Genomic DNA, 22,138 nt, shown 5'->3' with positions numbered 1-22,138 from the left:
ACGCTGAGAGCACTTCTTAGGTGACAGGAACGTCAGGTGTCACTGGGGCGGGACCAGCGCGGGACAGCACAGGGCACTTGCTGTCACACCCGAGTGGAGACAGCAAATGGCTCTATTCAGAGGCCACCTTTCTGGTTATTAAAAAAAAGGTCTTGAACTCTGAATTTGACTGAGGTACTAAAAGATTCTGACTCAATACTTTTATCCCTGAATTCAGAAAAACACAAAACAAGATCAGTGAGTTTAAAGAGATTAGATACAGGAGGTGAGAAGACCAGGGCTGATATAGATTTCTCCAGTTACAAAAGACAATTTAGAGCACGTTGCTTAAACTGTCTTCTGGTAATGATTTCTCTGTTAACTATACATCAAAAGGACATGAGTTAACCACTCTAACTGCCTCCTAACAGGGGCTGGAGAGCGGGCAGCTCTGGCTTTGGGTTTACCAGCAAACTCAACATCCCTGCAAAGTCAGGGGGCATCAAGTGGAGTCGTTTACAAACTTGCAAAGTCAAATCTGCTAATGGCTAACTTATTTCATAAAAAAATCAGAATATGACAGAAATCAATGGAAGAGGGATGAGAGGATTAACATGTACATATGATCTGTCTTAAAAACACTGCCCTCAGGCATCAAGGAGAATAAACGGCAGATCTGGTGACAGCCACCTACGAAATGGTTTCACTAAGATAATCTTAGAAGCTGGGTTTTAAAATTTATGATAAGCATGATAGCGTAACTGTCCATTCTCACAAAATCTCAGCATGTGTAGAAACTAGGGTTTTTCATAATTTGGGGTTTTTAGGCTCATTTACTTTGAAACATCTGATCAGTCAACTAAGTCTGAGAAAGGTCTAGAATCATCCCCAGTCACTAGACGAGGGTTAATCCCTGTCCTGGGCTGGCAGAACATTAGCACCGAAGGACCTCAGGCGGAGACTCAGTCTCGGGAGCCTCAAGTGCATCAGCCATTACTCCACTTGACGTGGCTTCTAACTGGGTCAGACTGTTCTCAACGAATCGTGGGGTTAGGTCACTTAAACTGACATTTTGCACAAAAGGGTAACTTTTAGGTATAAATACTCTGTTACTAATCACTGCCATATCCTGTGTTATTGCATAAGTTCAGGGACAAGGTTAAATTTTACTGCAGTAATCACTAATTTCTTATTAGCTTCTGGTTCTACAGAACAGACGGCCCCTGTAGAGTTAAGCTGCATAACCCAGGGACAGAGTCTAGCTTATTGATGTTTCTGCAGAGCTCAAGTTTTATTCCTAGAATCAGAGTAAGAACAGACCCGCAAAGCTAAGGGCAATTCTAACGATAAATGTCTTCCTTTATCAATTTATACCTAATTCCCTCAACTTCCTGGGTCGACGGCCACTTACCACACAAGAAGGCAAATACTGGCTTCCACGCAGATGGCCTTTTATATGCTGAGCTAGAAAGGGCATCAATAACCACACTGAAACTATGAGTAGTTTACTAGACAGACCCAAAGCTTAGTGAAAGTACGAAGTAAGCTTGGTAACGAATAACCCAAGAGTTCAACTCATTCACTGACCCGGGGAAACATTCTGCAGGTCGCCCTCCCTGTGAGGCCCACAGGACCTGCCCCACGGGAACTGGATGGGAGCTACTTCATGGTAGAACTGTCCGGTAGTCACATCTGCCCTGAGCACTGTTTTTTTTAAGGTTAAGAATAAGTCCTCCCAGGTTTTACAGCACAGAATTCTAGACCCCAACGGCAGCTCTGGGTTAGTGAGCAGACTCAGGGCTCTAGCTGAGAGAAGTTATGCTCGTACCTGCGGCTAAACCACCAAGGCCATCTCTGTGCAGAAGTGAAACGGCTCTCTGCCTGGGAACAGATCACCAACCTACATTTTCCTCCTCCATTTTCACAAGTAGCTTTAACTCTGCCTTTTATACTTCTGACATCAGAAGCATGTGGCTGTCCCTCACCAGCGACAGTGAACACTGGGCAGTAGAAAAAACCCCATAGGAACGTCATGAGGGATGCAGCTTTTGTTGCCAAAACCCCCCTAAAAACCAACCAAGCAAACGAAAACATTACCTGGTTCTCACCACTAACTTCTTTTACATACCTCATTTCTCTGAACTCATTTTTCTTACCTGGGTTTCACATCTGTTGGGATTTCTTTCTTAACATTTAAGAGTTTTTTGCTTTTCTGTTTCACTTGAGACATTTCATTTTCATGTTTTTCAGGCATGGCTTGTTTTCCCTTTTGCTTTTCTGTATCCTATAAAAAAAAATTGACACAACTGCTGAGAAGGATTAACAAAAATGCCTGATATAGTGCTGTCTGAAGGCAGAGACACAAAACCAAACATGTAGTAGATACACATCACATGAATAAAAATGATCAGCTCCTTTCTTCAAACCTCTCTTTATTGTGGGTCTGTCAATTTTTCAGTCTTTGATTTACTATAAATTATGTTTTGGTGAGTGTGAGTTATAACGAATGTCACTTTAACTTATAGCCTGACTGGGGTGGGTGCTGACAGTGGTAGCAACAGACGGGTAGCTTCTTGTTTTTAAGCACTGGGGAGCAAAACCTTGCCTTTTGTACAAGAAAAGTTAACTCGGGACTACAATACAGAATTACACACGACTGGCGTTGTGGGCTGAGAAGGCCACAGCCCAGCTGCATCTCAGAGCAGTGCTGCCCCTGGGTCCTCGACCAGTTGAGCACGGAGACCATACCGTGCGTTTCAGAGTAAGGTGATGCTGCCGCAACACCCAGGCGTGAGCACAGGGGGCTTGTCTCTAAACAGGGCAGGTATCGTTCAGGCACTGGTGACCCTGCCCGGGAACCGCCTGTGGAGCGGGCGTGCACCGCTCTTGCGCAGAAGGACCACACGCAGCACAGATGGGAAATGAAGAAAACAGAAACCTGGTTCTGTGTTCAGGGTGCATAGGGCCAATCGGGGGAAGACATACCCGGCCGAAGGGCAGAGCTGTGGGTATGGGGGGAGCTTCCGACACAGGGCAGATGAGCGTCCACCGGACAGCATCCGGCTGCACGGTTCTGGCAGCCTGGATTTTAACGGGTCACACAGACCCATCTATTTAACTGCAGAGAAAGGGTAAAACAGCCTCCTGCACATACATCTTTTGAGACTCTTCTGAGTCGTGCAGTATTTCCGGAACTCTGTAGACCGTGAGCCCCTACAGGACAGGAACCTGGTTCTTTCGTCCACGGCTGCTTCTCAAGCACCCAGCACTCAGGTACTCAACATGTATCTGCTGAGTGCATGGGTAGAATAGGGCTGGAAAAGACACACATCCAAGAGAAAATGACCTCCCAAGATTGAAATCCACTTTGGAAGAAAATGCACAAAACTGGCAAAGAGATCAGTCACAAAGAGACAAGAGCACACGAACTCTACGCAGGAGTGCTGAGGGGAGGCATACAGACTGCTCAGCCGGGAGAAGGGTAACAGGCACGGAGGCCGCCAGTCCTGAGCTGTGTCTGTAAGGAAGCAAATGACCGGGCAGGAGATGGGACAACCAGGAGAAAACCAACAGCAGAGAAGGGAGGATGATGCCAATGGGTGCACAGAGGGGGTCTGCTGGAGAGGGGCCACTGAGGAGTGGTTAGGAAAATGCCGGAAAGGCAGAAAGGAAGTGGGGCAAAGTTGTGGAGCAAGTCTGTGCTGAGAACGCTTTCCAAACGCTTATTCATACCAGAGACGGCTGGGACCCCACTTGAGGACCAGTAGCTGGCATTCTGCTCCTCTGCAGTCGTCTGTCACAGAGGAGATACGGGACACAACGCCAGCCCCATCCCTGACATTTGGCTCAGAGCACCCGCCAAACGTCAGGGATGCACAGGGGAGGGCGGCTGGCCAGAAAGTGTCACGTGTAAATTTTATTTTAAAAATTAATATATGTGGACGACACTGCTGGATATCTTTAAGAAATGATTTAAGCCACTAGATTACGACTGAAAAAGAATTCTGCTCTACAATATTAAAGGCTCTATTTGGATCATTTCAAATTTGAAATACAGTTATTTAAAAATAGAAATGGCAGAACAGAAGTACGCCCTCACTTTTCTGCATACCACTTATAACTCACACTCCCTGACACAGTCACAACAGTAACATTAGCCTCCATTTATCTCATGGTCACGGTGTCTGCACATTTTGCTGTGTTACCCCTGATGCTCGTGACCTCCCCACCCCCGGGAGCAGAGGATGGGGAGTGAGGCGGCCTCCCGGTGTGCGCTGGGTGGGTGCCCGGGCCAGAGGTCACAGTCCCTGCTCTACCTGCTCCCAGGGCCCGCTGTAGCAGCGGTGATCCGACAGGACACGGCCAATACAATCCATCAAAGTGACAGAATTCCTCCTCATCCTCTTTTTTTTTTTTTTTTTTTTTTTGCGGTACGCAGGCCTCTCACTGTTGTGGCCTCTCCTGTTGCGGAGCACAGGCTCCAGACGCGCAGGCTCAGCGGCCATGGCTCACAGGCCCAGCCGCTCTGCGGCATGTGGGATCTTCCCAGACCGGGGCACGAACCCGTGTCCCCTGCATCGGCAGGCGGACTCCCAACCACTGTGCCACCAGGGAAGCCCCTCCTCATCCTCTTTTGATACTTAAAATCTGAAACAATTTGCATGAGCCAGAGTCGTTACTATTCTAGATGGTCCCTAACTTTCAAGCTGTGTTTCCAGTTTCTAACTATTTCACCTTATTAGCAGGCTTCCTAATTTGTTCCCGGGGGAAGTGAAGATACTCACGCCCAGCGCTGTGGAGCTTCTGCAGGGGAGTGACTGTCTGGGCGTGTCTGTGCACTCTTTAGCACTAGGCCTCAGAACGTGTGCGCGTATTGAACACAGCACGTTCACTGTGTGTGAACCCTGCTCTACGGGGCCGTCCTACCTCCTTGAGGAGCGGGTCTGTGTCTGGGTTGGAGGTCTCTGTGGTGGTGGAGGAGCTGTCGTCGTCGGCCAAGGAGTCCTTCAGCTCGTCTTCCTGGGCCTTTCCCTTTCCCTTCTTCTCCTTTTCCTCTTGCTTTTTAGGTGGTTTTACCTTGCGCTGAAGAGGCTTTCCTTTCCCTGGGGATGACAATGAATGTAAAATGACACTTGATTTTTAAACAGCTTGGAAAACAAAGCCATTAAAACTTTTTTTGAAGAGACTGAACTCTGATTAATAACTGTTTCTTTCTCTACTTCAGTTCTTCTCTAAAGCTTTTGAAATCATGTTTGACTTTTCGATTAGAATATTTAAAAAAATCAGCTTTCTCGAGGCGTGAGTTATATGCAAGAAGATACACCCATTTTAAGTGTACAGTTCCATGAGCTTTGGCAAACCCACTAGTTGTGACAAATCTGTACGTCTCTCAGAAGACAGCTGACCCTTGAACTGCAGGGGGTTAATCGGTGTATAACTTATAGTTGGCCCCTCTGTACCCTCAGGTTCAACCAACCATGGACCGTGTAGTACTGCAGTCTCTACTGCTGAAAAAAAAAAATCCATGTATAAGTGGACCCGTGCAGGTCAAACCCTTGTTGTTCAAGGGTCACCTGTACTTTTTTATATCCCGGAGGGTGATGTAGCTTTGAAAAGTCACAGACGTGAAAACCAGAGATCCTTTCAAATCTTTCTGGAGATGGGAGCCTGAAGGTGACACGGGATGAGCTGCATGTATGTCACTTGCAGGGTGCTGAGAACCCCGGTAGCTGGGTCCAAATCCTGGTTCTTCCCTAACTAGCAGTGTGACCTTGGCCTCTCATCTGCAGACTGGGGGAGACGACCTCACAGTGTTGTGATGAGGCATTACATGAAGCCCTTAAGACAGTACCAGGCATATAAGTACCAGCTAATGTTATATATGGACAGAGGGTAAGACAGAACTACGAAAAGCCTATTATTTTATTTTAATTTTTTCAACCTTAGCATTTTATATTTTTTATTATTATTATTATTTTTGGCCACGTGGCATGTGGGATCTTAGCTCCCCTACCAGGAATCGAACCCACGTCCCCTGCATTGGAAGCTCAGAGTCTTAACCATTAGACTGCCAAGGAAGTCCTATTATTTTAAAAGATGTGGATGTTCCCAAGACAGGTGAGAAAACAACCCTCGACACATTCGAGTGCCTGCCGTTTCCCAGGCAGTGTGGCGTGTCCTGGGAACACTGCAGTGAACACCAATAACATAACGCCAAGAGCCCTCTTGTCTGCGGCAGAAGAGAAGGACCTGTCCTGCTCTGGCCCTGAGAGCCCTCGGATGTCAGAGTCTGAGTGTCTAGCGGTTCATGCTGAAAGCACTTCAAATTTTCCCGCATGGCTGACATTAACCCCCATGTGATGCATTTCCCACCTGAAGTTATACCTTTTTATCATGCTCAGGTTCACTGGACGAGAGGCATTATCTGTATAAATAATCTGTATTCACAATAACCTGAAACCTCCTTGATAAATAGAAAAGATCTGGAAGTGATTAAAAAAAACTGGACTCAAATTTTGAAGCCATAGATGTACAAATAAAGGAGAAAAGGAAACAGCAAACCAGCAGTTAGTTAAAAAATCTTATTTCATGAAAGAGTAGTTTACACTTTTACCTCCCAATCCCCATCTTTTACTGACTTTTTTTTTTTTTCTGACTTCTTAACATGCTGCCCGTGGACGTCTGTCCCCAGCACCTTATAGAATGTGATTTTGACAACAGCCCAACTGTCAGTGCGGGTGACCTCTAGCACTTCTCATTCTACAAGACCTCTCGGTTCCACTGGACTCTTTGGATTATCCCCCTCCCTGTCCCTGCTGGACCCCAACATCATCACCCTCTTCCGGTACTGTGATTCTTCTGACACCTGGCTTCATTGCTGGTGTTCCCTGGAAATCTGCCCTTGGAACTTCTTCCCTTTCCTTTCATATTCTCCTTTGGGGCTGAACTTTAATTAATTTGACATAAACAATTCAAATCTAAAATGTCCCAAACTGAGTTAAACAACCTAGAAACATCTTTTGGTTCTCAGTCTAAAATAATGGTTCTTGCACTTTAGAACAACCTAGGAAGCTTTTAACGAACACCGCTCAGGGCTCCACCCCGCGAGATTCTGATTAAGTGGTTCTCGGTGGGACCTGGACGTGGGTATATTTTTAACAAGCTCCTCTGGTGGACCCACTATGCAGCCAGGCTGAGGATCACTGCTCTACAGTATCAGCATCAGTCCATCACCCAGGCTAGTGGCTACCTCACTGTCATGTATGGTTTCTTCTGCTGCTTCTATTCCCAAGTTCAAAAGTTGGTGGGAGAGGAGAGAGTGCCCCTTCCCTAGAGGAAGGACTAATGATCTGAGTGGATCAGACGGAGGACAGGCCCACAGGTACCCGTAAGCAGTCCCTGCTCCCTGCGAGGCTGCACGCTCGGGGTGGCGTGTCTCCCTCTTGCCGCTGGCAAGCTTGTTCCCACGGGTCTCTACTCTTCCTCAGGACTCCCGGTTCTGAAAGCGTTTTCCCAGACCAGCAGAATCAGCAACACCTCGGAACTTGTTGGAAATGCAAATTCTCAGGCCCCTCTCTAGGTGTACTGAACCAAACCCGGGGTGGGGGGACCCGGCAATTGGTGTCAACAAGCCCTCTTGGGGACTGGAATGTAGGGCTGATCTCAGAATCCTTGGCTTGGCTGTAAATTCCACACAGATTCATGAGACCTGAGCTGGGCACTGCAGGCACAGGATCGGCTGCCTTGTTTCCGGTTTCTCGTGACCTCTGTGTGTGTATATCCCGTGGGAGTCTCAGGAGGAAAGGTACCTGAAGTAGAGTAGAATTTGGGCAATTCCGAGCCACCTGGATGAAATGATCCAAAGAGCCCAATTCCACCATCAAGTAGTCACTCAAATGGATTCTACCTCTAAGACCTCTAATTCCTTTCTTACCTCACTCCCACTGCCACTTCCTCAGCTCAGGACTTGCCCTGTGCCTGGCCTACTGTAACGGCCCCATCTTCCTGTCGTCTCTCCTTATACCTTCCACCCTGCCAACAGCATTACTTTCCTTTTGAAACACTTCTTAAATACAAAAACTTGATTCTCGCTGTTTTCTATAGGATAACGTTCAAACTCCTTTACAGTCTGGACCCATCTATCTCTCCAGGTCTGCTCTAGCCTTGTCCCGAGCCCTTCCTTAGCCCTTGGCCCGTCGTGGAACATTCAGTTTCCAGAGGCCAAGCTACCAGTTCACACCCCCGTGCTGTTGCTGGGCACAGAAGCAAGAGTAGGAACCTGGGAAGTGGGAATAGGAATTCTGAGGGAGACTGCCCTCTCAAAGATAAATTAACTCAATACACAGTGGAGGAGACTGGAGGTCTCCTAGCCTTATGGGAACCATGACTTAACTGATGCATGATCAGTAATAGAAAATTAACCCATCCAAGTAAAGACGGTACAAGCTGAAGGGAGAAGCAGCTTAGTAAACTCAGAGTATGTTTCCAGCAGTGACCAAAGGAGAAATATACGCAACATGAAGGACAGGTTCCTCAGGCTTCACACCACTGCCTGGATAAACTGTCCCGGAGGCCACTCACCCTACGTCTACCCCCCCCACCATCGGCGAGCAGACTCCTGGCTGAGGATGCTAGCTGACCTACTGCGATCAACACTCACCCCTAGGCTCTGTTCCTCGTACAGTCTTAGCACCTGAAGGGCAGAGATTAGGCCGCACTGAGCTCTCCATCCTCAGTGCCTGACAAGGCTCTGCATGCAGCAAGTGCTCAGCCAGTGTCTGCTGAGCCGCAGAAGTGAGTTTTGGGCCTTTCGGAACAGTGAAATACACCAACAGCATGACCTGCTCTGAGACTTGCTGCCCCAAGTCCAGAAGCTTCTCCATCTCAATCCTTCATGACAACTTACCCAGGTTTCAATCCAGAATCACGCTTCACTCCATTTACACAACACTCTTGAAGTGACAAAATTATAAGACTGGAGAAATGATTAAACCTCCTCTGGGGTTTAGGCTGGGGGGAGGGGGGGAGTGGGAGGGAAGCGGGTGTGGCTAGAAAAGGGCCCATAAGGGATCCCTGTGTCTTACTGCATCAACATCAGTATCCTGGTTGTGATGCTGTACTGCAGTTTTGCAACATGTTATTGGGGGAAATTGGGTAAAAGGTACAAGGGATCTCTCCGCATTATTATGTGCAACTGCATGTGAATCTATAATTACCTTAAAAGTAAAAAAAAAAAAGTGTTATGTCTCACTGAAATTTAAAAGCAAAAAGTCCCCAAGAGGTCACACGTGACCAAGTCATGGCATGTTCATGGCGTGGGTACTGATCCTTGCCAAGTACATTAATCCTTCAGAACATATAAAGTGTTGTTTACTTCTAAGAAGCTAAACACATTTTTTTTCTTTTGCAAATAATAGGTCCATTTGGCCTGAAAGCCACCCTTCCAAACTCTATTCCAACTTTTTTCTCAACATGCCAAAGACTGGATGTCTCATTCTAACCTCTTGTCCGTCCGTGAAAAATGGGAGATTTACAAATGTCTACCTCACAACTGACCACCGGGCCACCCTGTTCCACTCACTGAAAAACAAACAAAAGGAACATAGTTCAGGGAAGTTGACAATGATCTCCTGTCCTTCTTATAACACAGACACTCCAGGTATAATTACCTTAAATGACAGGCTGCATTAATTACAAATCCCCTGTTCTTAGACACTTAGTTTCCAATTTTCACTATTATAAAACATGAGGTATGTGAGATCATCTCTCCTGATGTTAAATTTCCAGGTATGAGCTTACTGGCTTTCAAAGGACGCACGTGCATTATTTTATTTTTATGGCTTTTGACATACTTTAGAAAACTGGCTGCTTTTTGCAGTCCATGAATACACAGACTTCTTTTTAACATAGCTACCACTGAAAATTTTTTCTGTATATGATCTATGGCTCCTAGGCTACTGATACTTCTAGAGATACATAATTTGAATGCCCAAATTAGAGAAAGTGAGGAAAGTCATTTGACAGGTTAAATTCTAATCATCAACAATGAACTAGAAATTAGAAGATAAGCCTGCTAAGGATATGACAATGACCATGAGAGGCTGGCCAGTGCTCTTATGTGACAAGCTTTCTTGCCCAGGTCTTCATGTCCTGACTCCAGGGGGTAAGAAGAGGCCTGGTGTCCCTGTGCATCCTTCCCCCCAAGAAGGGTTGGCCACGGCTGGCTGGAAAAGTAAACCTGGGGTGCCTTCCGAAGCCCTAACCATCTATCTCAAGCTGCCATCCCCAAACACACAAGTTCTGTTACGAAGTTTCAGACCTGGAAGGGAAGCAGGAAGTCCCGCTTGGACTCTCTGCATAAGCTTCTTCTCTACCTAAGTTCCATCATGGGCAGGAAGGTGGTGGAGAGGTTATGGATGCCTAACTGGCGACTGTGAGAAGTGGTACTTTATTGCTCATTGTGTGTGTGCTTCTGGGGTAGGAGGCCTGAGAGAAAACAAGAGGTGCAAGTTAGAAAGTGGGCCCCCAAACCCACCTCACACTGCTGACAGGTGACAAGCACTCATCAGGACTCAGTGGGTGAGTGTGAAACCTGCCACCCAACTCGGACAGGGGCTACTTTCTGCAGCTACTGCATCTTGGCGAGATGACAGGGTCAGCGCTCCTCAAAATGAGGTATCCGGTTGGTGGATGCTCTTAAAAATGGTCAGAACGAAATAGTTTCTTCATTACTTTAAGGCCTAATTAAGTATATATTTCCTAACAGTTGAGTGGATTCAAAACTCTTTATTGACAAAAACCATCTGTCCCCACCTGCAGGACCCCTGGGAGCTACCCCCAGCGGGTACAAGAACACGAGGCAGGCTGCTAAGTGTGTGCGACCGAGCACCACACCACCTGCTGCTGACGGGTCCGGCATCTTCACCTAACAGTGATGCTCTGACCCTTATGAGATAATCCAACCACAAGTGACTGTATATACACCCACAGGCCCCACAGATGCTGTGTGTGTGGGTGAGGCTGAGCGTACATCTAGGAGGCATGATGCGGTGGGGAGTTAAGGTTCAATGTTACACGACCAATATAAAGCATGTGTGTGGAGAACATTCCCGTTCTCTCTGCAACAAAGACACAATGCCCAGTCTATCACCCAGTGTCCTCAGATTCCTCAGCGGGACTTCAATGCCAGCGAAGTCTGGTTTTTCAGATGAACTCTCCTGCCTCCTTTTCCTGCAGAACTATATAACGATGCTTCCCTTTGGCCTCAGCCGCCAGGAAATTTGCAGCTCAATTTAACACTGAATGGTAACAACAAACTTTATTCTAGGTTTTTGTTGAGATAGCACCATAATTAAAAACAAACAGATAAAACATCGAAAACCACTTTCTGTCTTTGATTCACTGTTTTACATGTGCTTTAATCCTTTAAACCACCACTAATCGTTTTAAAAGTAGGCAAAATACGAATTATCCATTTAAAGAATATGCCCGACTCACTCAGTTACTCTTTTGTCTTCACTAAGAAGCGAATAAAGGAATTTGTAATCGCTAGTTTGGGGCAAGTTGCTTTGGTTGTGTCTCTCCAACTTTAAATCGTTTCACTTAAGGCCCACCCCAAAGAATTACTTCAAGACCATTTCAATTACTAGCAAATGGCTTCTCTGAACGTGTGCAGTGCCCGGCAGCTGTGGACCTAAGCCAGGCAATGACAGGTACACCTGACTGAAGGTTCGGAAGAATCTCTGGAGGATCATCCATCCCGACAGGAATCTGTCTTTCTCCTCATCTTCTGCCTGGTTAAAAGGTCTGAGTGAGGCCAATAAACAGTACACGCCAACATATGATTTATTTGGGTCAGTACTGGTCATGTAAGTTTACGTCTCCCTACTGGTTCTGAAATGATACGTCAATATGAGTATGATAACCTGAAACATACCAAAAGGTGCATATGAAGGAACTCTTCAGGAGTTCTTTAAGCTAAAGTAAATATTGTGTTCAAAAATCAGTAGCAATTACCGTCTTATTTTGTCATATTAGGTTCTGTGCTTAGATAGTGAAGATACTGGTTTAGCCCACTAGAAGGTAGAAAAGAATTTTTATTAAGTGAAAAAAATTTACATCTATCCCAGGAAAGGAATTACCTATGAATTTGCGGGCAGACCCATATTCTCTTTTGTTCTAGTTTTCCTTGTACCTTAGGAGGCTGTACATACCTTCTGAAGCGCTAAGCAGAATAAGGTACACGGGACTGAGATAAAAAGGCTGCGCAACCATAACCTTATGCAGCATAGAGAGTTCAGTTATTTAGGGTTTTCACAGAAGTATTATGTTCGATTAGATTTTGGATTTCTTTATTCTAGAAATAAAATATCATGGATATTCTAGAGCAAACTTAATACAACTCAATGCTGGGAAAGGATAGCTTCTGTCTTCCCATTTAGGCATTTCTCTCCACTATCTTTAAGGGCAACTCCCAGCTGCCCAAAAACCCACTAGATGGACATTACATGAAATTCCTAAAAATCTTATATGTTCTGGTATAATGTTATAAGTCATATTTCTAGTTATTACTTTAAAATGTGTATCTCAGAAATAACTAAATTTCCTTGTCAATTGCATTATTATGAACTTTCATCAAATCTTTAACCGTGGTCATTTTTAAGTCTTTTGTCATTTACAGACAGTTCTGGGTGTACTCTGATGCTTTTGCAAAAATGTTCCTATAAAAGGGTTTCATCTTCAAGGAATTCATGGAAAAGACTCTGACAAGTACAGGTTTCTGGTAACTGACTATACTGCTGAACTGAATGAATAAGCATTTTCAGAACTCTAATGGACAACTGATGAATTCGTAAAAGTGCTAACAAAAGATCAAGATGAAAAAAAAATTAATTACATGGGACTGAGTGAACTGATGAGGAAGATTATATTTTTTGTGACTGTTTGAATAAAACAAAAACAAAAACAAAAAACCTACTAGATGGGCCCAGCCCCAAACCACCCCCCAAAAGCATTCATTGGTTACGTTCCCCTAGTGAGTGGGGCTGTAATGGCTCAACACAGGTTATCCCAATCTCCTGCAGATACTGTTAAATAGAGAATCTGATTTGGCAGTCTGGGTTGGGGCCCAAGATTCGACATTTCTAAAAGCTCTCAAGTTACGTCACTATTGCTGATCCCTGGACTTCAACTCTGGGCAGCAAGGCCTCAAAACACTTACCCAATACCCTCTCTTCCAGGGCGGGGTGGGGAGGGCTCCTCTATGTAGGGGCAGCCACCGTACTTCCTGTCCCGGTGGCAAGCTGACCCCAGAGGGCCTGCTTCCCCAGAGCCTACGCTAGCCCTTCTCTCTGCTCACTCTCGTCCAGCGTCTCTGCCTTTGTTGGGCGAATCAGGTTACCTTCACTCCAAGTGCTAACTACCTTGGCCTGTGGGGCTGTACACAGTAATAGAGGAGGGAGCAGAAAGCTTACCAGCCAAGCGCCGGGCTCCACCAGGACCTAGCAGATGCCCTGCTTTGCAGTGAGGAGTGTTTACAGTGGATTTTCGTTTCAGCTCTAAATCCAGTCTGTCTGTTCCCTTGGTGGGCGGCCCAGAGGCAGGAGGGGTGACCCATCAGATCTGCACCCCTAGGACCCTCTACACACACTCTGCCCAGCCTCGACAGTGGAGCCTGCACACCCCGCAGTGCTCACTGAGGAGCCTGGCAGTGACTCATGGACACCTTGGACTCTCAAGCTCCCATCATCCAGGCCCTGGCCTGGTACAGGTCGGGATGACAACCTCTATCGGTCACTCTGAAATCCCGAAGGCTTTCAAAGCTTTCTCTCCCAACTCACTTAGAAACAAAACCTCTTTTGGTGGCACAACTGAACCGAACTGACAAGAAGCTGCTTTCATGGTCTCATTGATCTCATGGCACATCATCGTATACCTTTCTGAAAACCTGAATTCCAGTAGAGGTGGCTCTCGAGTGTTGTATAAAGCCCTCGCTGGTGCTAACGGGCTTTATTTCCGTTACACCCCCACACCTCACTTCCAGGCTGCACCTGAGGGCAGAACTGCGCGGAACTGCTTTTTCTCCCAAACCCTAAACCCTCACGCCTCCTTTTCACACCTTGGTCTCCTCTCATTCCCTTGCTTCCACCATCCCTGTAACTTGACTTGTTGGAGCCCTGGCCCTTGACTTGTCCATTCTCCCTGTCAGTGAGCCTCCTTCTGTGTTAAGGTCCTGCTAATTCCGCACAGCGTGGCACGCCCATTGTTCTCCTGCCAACGCCCCACGACGTTCTCAGCCCCGGTCTCTCTGCTGTCCTTGCCCTGCAGGGCTCCAACCACCCCGTGTTCACTCTTCACCCGTGGGCTGCACAGTCATGGAGAAGAACGGCACAAGCGTGAGGGAGGCCACAGTGACCCTCAGCTGGGTCCCCGATGTTGCCCGAGAGACTGCTCTGCAAATCCAATTCCCATGTCCTATGGACTCCCAGCCTACAGAAATCTCAGCTATTTGAGGTCTGATCATTCCAGACTTCCTCTACCTTCTGTTTCTACCCTACCGCTTCCCCTTTGGCCTCAGAAGCTACCGATCCCTCTGCGTCCACGCGCCTGTGGAACACGTGCCCTCGTATACTCTGCGGAGCTGGGTCCCACCCACCCACCTCCCTGGGTATTGGGTCGCACCAATTACCTACTCAAATGCTGCTCCTCCTTGTGGAGGAGGTGGTGTCGTGCAGCTGCGAGCTGAGGGTTCGGGCTGGGCCTGGGCTTGGCTCCTGTGTCTGCCTGACGTAACCCTTCTTAGACTGGGCTTCCCCCCTGCAAACAGGGTCAGCGCAACGCCAACCACCCAGGTGCCCGAGGCACTTGCGGTCGTGTCTGGAACGTCAGGAAGCGCTGACAACACCGCTGCCCTCAGCTCTACCCCCCTTTCTGTCCTTGGCCCACAGATATTTTCAAGCAACATGTTCTCCTATTTTTTTTCTTCACTAAAAATACTACTGCAAGATATACGCATCCTTTTTTTTTTTGGTTAAAAATCAAAGAACATGGAAACTACAGATTAAAGAGTAACCTCCACCCCTCACTCACTGGCCCCTCACATGCACACCAAGAAGCGGCCACTGGTAACGGTCTGGTGTGCCAGGTGCTCTCCAAGCCACAGTTACCTGGCTTCTAGGCTCACTTCACAGAGACTATTCCTGCCAAGGTCCTCCAGGCTCTGTGGAGCTCGGTTCTCCCTCTGCTCTGGCCTTGCTGGGACATGCCAACCGCATCTGCTACCTGCTTCCTGTCACACTGTCTGCTGGCCTTCTCCTCGGGATTCTGTCCTCAGCTCTCTGCTTATCCCATTCCTAACCCTCAAGACCGAGTTCCAAGCAGACATTCCCGCTGGGATGGGCCACAGCCAACTGCTACCCAGCAGCCTAGTGATGGCAGCGCCATTTCCTGCCCTAAAAATCACAGCAGTGCCTACCCCCTACCATGTAAGTAGAAGCTATTCTCCCCACTTTAAAGGTAACAAACGGAAGCTCAGGGAAGTAATTTTCTCCAAATCACACAGTAAGTGGCAGAGCCAGGATTTGATCTGGGTCTGCCTGAAGGTAGAGCCTGGCCTTGTGAGCCCACATCACTCGGCTTCTCCCCACCTGAGATAAAGCTGCCCCTCAGACTGCCAATGGCAGAAACAAGGGTAGCGGCAGATCCCACTGTTTCTGCAGTGAATGCAGACACTGAAAATGGCTGCACCAGGCTCAGGGCGTTCTCAGGTTTTAACCCTCAATCCAGCAATGGCCCCTGTCCAGTCCCCAGGACTCGCGTGTCACAGGGGAGAAGCCACAGAAGTACAGAATCTAATGACTGCCCAGCCATAGGGCCCCTGCTCAGGCAGCCATGAACAGAGGGCATTTCTGGGTCCCATCTCCCGGGAAGAAAAGTGACTGCTGGGATGACTAGAGAAGTGACTGGATGGCCTGCAAGCCATCTACCCAGAGAGGGCAAGAGCAGGGAGACCCCGTTCATATGAAGAAGGGTCTTTCTGAACAGTCTCCAAAAGCCAGACGTCACTGAAGCTCATTACAAGGAAGGTTTCTTTGAGCTACTGGGAAGGGCAGGGGAGAGAACAGGGTGCTTCTGAAAAGAGAAGGTTCTTTAATGTAAACACGAGACTGTTTTAGCAGGGGCGCTGGGGTAAGCTTTAGAGAGATGATAAAGGTTCCACCTGGCTAAGAGCCTATGGTTTTATCATCTATCCCTATTTTGCAACCCCAAGATCAGCGCCCAACTTTTTTTTTTTTTGGCGGTACGCGGGCCTCTCACTGTTGCGGCCTCTCCCGCTGCGGAGCACAGGCTCCGGACGCGCAGGCTCAGCAGCCATGGCTCATGGGCCCAGCCGCTCCGCGGCATGTGGGATCTTCCCAGATCGGAACACGAACCTGTGTCCCCTGCATCGGCAGGCGGACTCTCAACCACTGTGCCACCCGGGAAGCCCTCAACGCCCAACTTTTAAAGTTCTTTTAAAAGACTGAGTTTCTACATGTATGTTATACTTCAGTAAAACCACTTATTGAAGAAGGAAAAAAACACAACTAAGATCTGGCTCTTTCCTTCTTTCCACACAGCAGCAGTGGAAGGCTACCAAGTGGGGTGGCCACTCATGTGAAGCCGGTAATCACTATCTCCTTGTGGGCTCAAGAATCACTAATAATGTGGTACCCACGCGCCATCATTACACAGCTTTTAGTAGGTCGACTCTCGGACCACTGTGAACAATAAAAAACATGTTTAAATTTCAAGATCTAGATGAATGGCCCTGAAAAGAAAAACGGGCCTATGGTGGTGTTAGAGGACTATCTTAGACACAAGCAACAAGGTGCTCACTTCGACTGCCAGAGCCCCTCTTTGTGGTAAGAAGGGATAATATATGTTTATTTTATTCATGCTCTCGATAGGAGAAAAACACATTATGTAGCTTGATCTAATTTATAAAAGGAACTTTAAGCATTCATTTAATATTACTGTAAAAATTACCCTAAAATATGTAAGCTCTATTAATAATGAGATAACAACAAAAAAAGATTTCTATGGAAGAAGTTAAATATTATTCAAGACTTTCTACTGTTTTAAATATCCAAATGCAAGTAATTCTAAGAAGACCATATAGAACTGGTCTTCATATCACTGGAACTAAGAAATTCTCTAAAAGAAGACTCTCGGATTCTGGGGCATCAGGTTTCTTCTGGCTTCTCAGGGCTACCAGGTTCCCTATTCCCTGTGCAAACCAAAGGCAAATACTCCTTGGCACCTCAGTGAGGGAGGGACTTAAATAGGCTTAGAGTAATGTATTAGCATGGCTGCCACAGGAGAGAGAGGAAGATGCAAAAAAGTTCAGGCTGTAAAGGGAATAAACTGAAATATAGCCAGAAGCCATTCACTATTTTTCACATTTTGATTCTGGAAGTTACAAATTAGCCTGCCTATGTATGTGTGGTGCGTAGACTTCAAAGAAGGGAGCCCCACGTTATGCTCTCATGGAACTCTCTCTCCCGGAGTGTGGCTGGACCACACTTCTAATGAGAACACTGCAGAAGTGATGGGGGGTCACTTCCAAGAGTAGGTCACAGAAGACCACGACTTCTGTCCTGCCAGCCTGTTCTCTCTCTTGCCTTCCTACTTGCTTGCTCTGGTAAAGCCAACAACAGCTTTGAGCTGCTCTATGCAGAGGTGGCTGGCCACAGTCAGGAAGGAACCCAGACCCTCAGTCCACCAGGCCGTGAAGAACTGAATCCTGCCGTCAACCACCTGAGCGAACCTGGAAGCAGATCCACCTTCAGCTGAACCTTACAAAGGCTTCAGCGCTGGCCAACACCCTGACTGCCGTCTTGGGAGATCCAGAGAAGCCGGCTAAGCTGCACCCAGATGCCTGACCCCCAGAAACTGTGAGATAGTGAATGGTGGGGTTTTAAGCCACTAGGTTTTGGGGTAACTGTTACTGAGAAATGGATAACTAATACAGCATGAAGAACTCTAAAGCAGGGGTCAGCAACCTTTTTCTGCAAAGGGCTAGACAGTAAATATTTTCTGGTTTGTGGACCTTACAGCCTCTGTTGCAGCTGCTCAGTTCCGCCACTGCTGCAGCACAAAAGCAGCCACGGACCGTGATGAACGAATGAGCATGGCCGGGTCCTCATAAATCCTTCTTTACAACAACAGGTGATGACTCGGCCCGCGGGTTGTGGTTTGCCAACCCCTGCTCTAAAGCACAGGTTGTGCAGAAGTCCTATTTTTGAGTTAAAAGGCAGATGATCTCCGTTCTGTTAAAATTATTTTAACAATTAAAAAGCTCAACCCGCCACAGTAACACAGTAATCACACGCAGTTGAAAAGGAAAACAGTAGATGTCCAATAACTTCCTGAATTTGGCAAGTAATCTAAGAAATACAAATATCTTTTATGACAAATGGGTACCTCTATCTGCATCTTGATATGGAAAAGCTGAAGTCCAAGAGCAGAGATGAACCTGGGCCAGAAGAACACCTACTAAATTAGCTGCTCATCACAACTACGATCACAGTAGCCCCCTAAACACGCGCTGGCTCTCCCCTCACATGTCACGCTTTCCTGGCCGTGAGAACCCATGATTACCTTTGCTTTTCGACAGTGGTGAAGGCGGCTGCTCTGCAAACACTTCCAGGGCTGGGGAGTCGTGGTGCTCGAAGTCTTTGTCCAAGGCTTCGATGAGACTGGTGATGTCCGAGTCCTCCGAGCTGTGCCGTGTGCTGCCGGGGCGCTCCGGGTGGGCCGGGGGTGTGAGGGGTGTGGGGGACAGCCTCTCGGGCTGTGGCTCCTGGTGCTGAGGCACTGGCGGTGGCGGTGCTGAGTGATGCTCCAGCGGGCTGTGGGCATGGTGCTGGCTGCCGTGCTGGCTCTGTTTTGCCCCCTTGGACTTCCTGCCCGCTGTGTGACCCTGGGCCATGGCATGTGAATCTAAGACCAGGGCGCTGGCTTTGCTCGCCGACTGGGCGTTAGTCCTGCTAGAGGTACTTGCGCTGCTTTTGGCTCTGACGTTTTCCACGTCAGCTGAGTTCCTATTGCCGTGACTGCTGTGTGGGTGGACTGGTGGGCCACACTGCTTATGACTCCCTGCGCTGGGTCGGGACGCCGAACCGCCTGTTCCACAGAACCCCCTACTGTGACTGGGGTCACAGCTGAGTGTGTTCAAGCTGAAAAAAGGACCAACTGCAGATCAGTAATAGCAACCTACAAGATCTAAGATTAAAAGCATTACTTCATCAGTATAGCCACCATAAATATGAACTACCCGAAGGAAAAAACAGCAAGAAACAGGATACTTTCCACAACTGGACTGGGTCTGTTCTAAATGGCAATATAGGAATTGAGGTATTGATACAACTGAGAATATTTTAACCCTTATCAATAAAAACATGGCATTTGCTATGAGTTCTTAGTAACAGAGCACTGTACGCAGGGTATTTAAGATTTTTCCCCTGAGCGAAGATGAAAAGAAGAAACGTATTTTTTCTTTTAATTACATCAGCCAAATCTATATATTGGAGAATTTATTTCCGGCAGGTGAACATACTTTCCTTCAGATGAAATACCAACGATTCTCCTGAGATCAAATGGTCTTCCCACATCAAAGGGCGGGTTCGAGGCCTCAAAGGATAGTCGCCTTCGAAAGGGCTCCCAAATTCCTTGAGCTTCTAAATAGGCTGTTCCAATTACCAAAAGGAACAGTGCACTGCAGGGGTAAAGAAGATGGAGAATCGGGGTTCAGTTGTGAGTGCAAGAGTAACAAAATGTGACATTAAAGGCAAGTTTCTTGGTAAAGTACAATATGATATAAAAAACAAAATGCCTGTGACATGACAAAAGAGCATTATGGATGAAAGGTTGCACACCGACTTTTCTAGAATGCCAACGTACACGGAGGCTCGTACGGAGGAAATAATTATTTGTATCAGAACAGACGCTGGAGGGTAGCTTTTCTTTTACCAAGAAGAAGCAGCTCTTATCTTTTCTTTTACTTCTAACTCTCTAGGCCAACTCCTTTCCCTTAAAGGATGTGCAGGGTAACTATGTAAGTTAATTCAGAGGCGAGTATATCTCATTCTTAAAAAAACATAAAGAAATATGCTGAAAAAAAGATGAGGATGTTGAGGGTTTAAAAAATATTTCTGATCAGTTTTATGTTGCTTAGGTATGACTCAGGAAGAATAAACTATTATGTTGAGTACATTACAAATGCCCAAATCGAGTAACCACCTGGTAAATTATGCATGTTTTTTTCTTTTAAGAAATTAACCTGTACTTCATTTGTATAACAAATTTCAAAGGTAGAAAAGACTCTGGTTTATCGTATATGCCACCCAAGCAGGGTTCAGTTCTGACTGCTCCCACTGGTGCATGTAGGCTTGACGAGAGAGGTCTGCCTGCTTTGTTCGCTGGTGCATCCCCGGCACTCAGAACAGTGACTGGCACGTGGTGGGCCCATGATAAACAGTGTCAAGTGACGCCTAAATACTAATCTCGAAAGAAGACGCAAGTACCTCATTATTCCTGAGATGATGATGTACAGAGCCAGCTCCCAGTTGGGCCTGGGCAGGGCTTCTGCACAGGTTGCTAACATATGGTAAGGAAGGGATGCATTCAATACAAATACGAATTCAGAGCCACTGGTGGTTATAAACTTCAGTTCACGAATAACTCTAGAAGCTGTGAAATCAGGAGTAAACCTAAAACAGAATGATGGCAGTGATAAAGTTTTTAAAAATATACCGCAGACAGTTTAAATATAATGCCTTTGAAACAGAACACAGAATTTTAGAGTTTGATACTTTTATTCAACTTTCTCATTTTAAGATGGACAAAGTATTGCCCTATGAGGTGAATAACCAAAACAACTATATTCTGTGGATAATTGGAGAATTTACATAAAAAGAGAACAATAATCCCATGATCATTAACTAGGAAAGTAGTCTCTGAGCTTCCTTCCCTTCCCTCTTCCTTCCTCCTTTAGTTAATCCACACTCTTCTCTTACGATGCATTCCCACTGCCTTTTTGTGTGTGTGTGTAGAGAACCACCCTAGCCCTACTGATGTTCATCGCCTGCAGCACTGCTTTCTGCCCTAATTATATTATTTTTATTTTGTTAACTGTACGCCCCGCAAGCACATGATCTGCACGTTGAGGAAAGGTGTCTTATTCCTCACTGTACCTTCAGGTGCCAAGTGTATGCCTTACATGGAGTAATGTAGTTACTTATGAAGTAAGTGTCCACTGAAGGTCATGAAATTATCATTCCATTAAGGGGACAGAAGTTACATTTTATTATATAAACTTTATAACATAACAAGTAATCAATTGTTAAAATATGCTGCAACTACTGCCGATGTAGGCATTAAAACTGTCTTCTGACCAAAATATCACACATTTGTATACACTGCACAACACAGAAAAACTGCATGTGTGTAACATAGGTGTCTGCTCTGCTGCTGAGACTGAATTTATAGTCAGTTTCCTACACAATCTTGAAAATAATTTTGAAACTGGTTTCTAAGACTATCTGATCCACTTTGGAGTTTCACAATTTTGAAAACAAAGATATGAAGAAATAACCAAAGATTAAGTGAAGAAAAAAATCAAATGAATATAGTTGTGGATAAAGACCTTTTTTTGTGAGTATGCAAACAATTTTAGCATAAAGTTTGAACAACTCCAGTATAAAGTTAATGAGAAGTTAGTGATTTGTTATCGTATGAGAAAATACTTACAAAATGATTATGTCTTTAGAGGCATTGGCACTCAGTGCAAATTCTTGACAATTGACAACTTTAAAGCCATATCCCTCGCATGAGTACCCACTGACTTCAATGGTTTCTATGTGAATTTGAAGTTGTCCTGTATTCTCTACTTTAAATGTTCTTTTCAATGTGAAATTTGGTTCTCTTAGTTTCAAACCTAAAGGAAAAAAATGAGGAGTGAGTATAAATCTTGCTGTCCTGTGCTCCAGGTCCAAGTAATGATAATACCTTCTTTATGAATGTATCACAGAGATTATGAACGGAGCCCCTCAGGGCAAAGAGATCAGCCATTACCCAGATTTCACCAGGAAGTATTCTACTTTGTTAAGTCATTTTACAT

General features: G+C 46.2%; 1 protein-coding gene across 2 annotated transcripts in view; it reads right to left on the bottom strand.

Moving 5' to 3' along the window:
- The window catches only part of TMEM131 (transmembrane protein 131), a 192,215-nt gene that overhangs the window by 11,429 nt on the left and 158,648 nt on the right, over window positions 1–22,138 (bottom strand). For both annotated transcript variants that reach the window (XM_060170052.1, XM_060170053.1), the window contains 6 exons: window positions 21,769–21,955; window positions 20,544–20,729; window positions 19,577–19,735; window positions 18,619–19,196; window positions 4,906–5,081; window positions 2,136–2,263 (listed from right to left, as the gene is read on the bottom strand). In XM_060170052.1, the coding sequence (XP_060026035.1) occupies window positions 2,136–2,263; window positions 4,906–5,081; window positions 18,619–19,196; window positions 19,577–19,735; window positions 20,544–20,729; window positions 21,769–21,955 (1,414 nt within the window). The remainder of the gene's footprint in view (window positions 1–2,135; window positions 2,264–4,905; window positions 5,082–18,618; window positions 19,197–19,576; window positions 19,736–20,543; window positions 20,730–21,768; window positions 21,956–22,138) is intronic.

Source organism: Lagenorhynchus albirostris, chromosome 13 (genome assembly GCF_949774975.1).
Source record: "Lagenorhynchus albirostris chromosome 13, mLagAlb1.1, whole genome shotgun sequence".
Taxonomy (NCBI): Eukaryota; Metazoa; Chordata; class Mammalia; order Artiodactyla; family Delphinidae; genus Lagenorhynchus; species Lagenorhynchus albirostris.
This window is presented reverse-complemented; position numbering and strand designations above follow the sequence as displayed.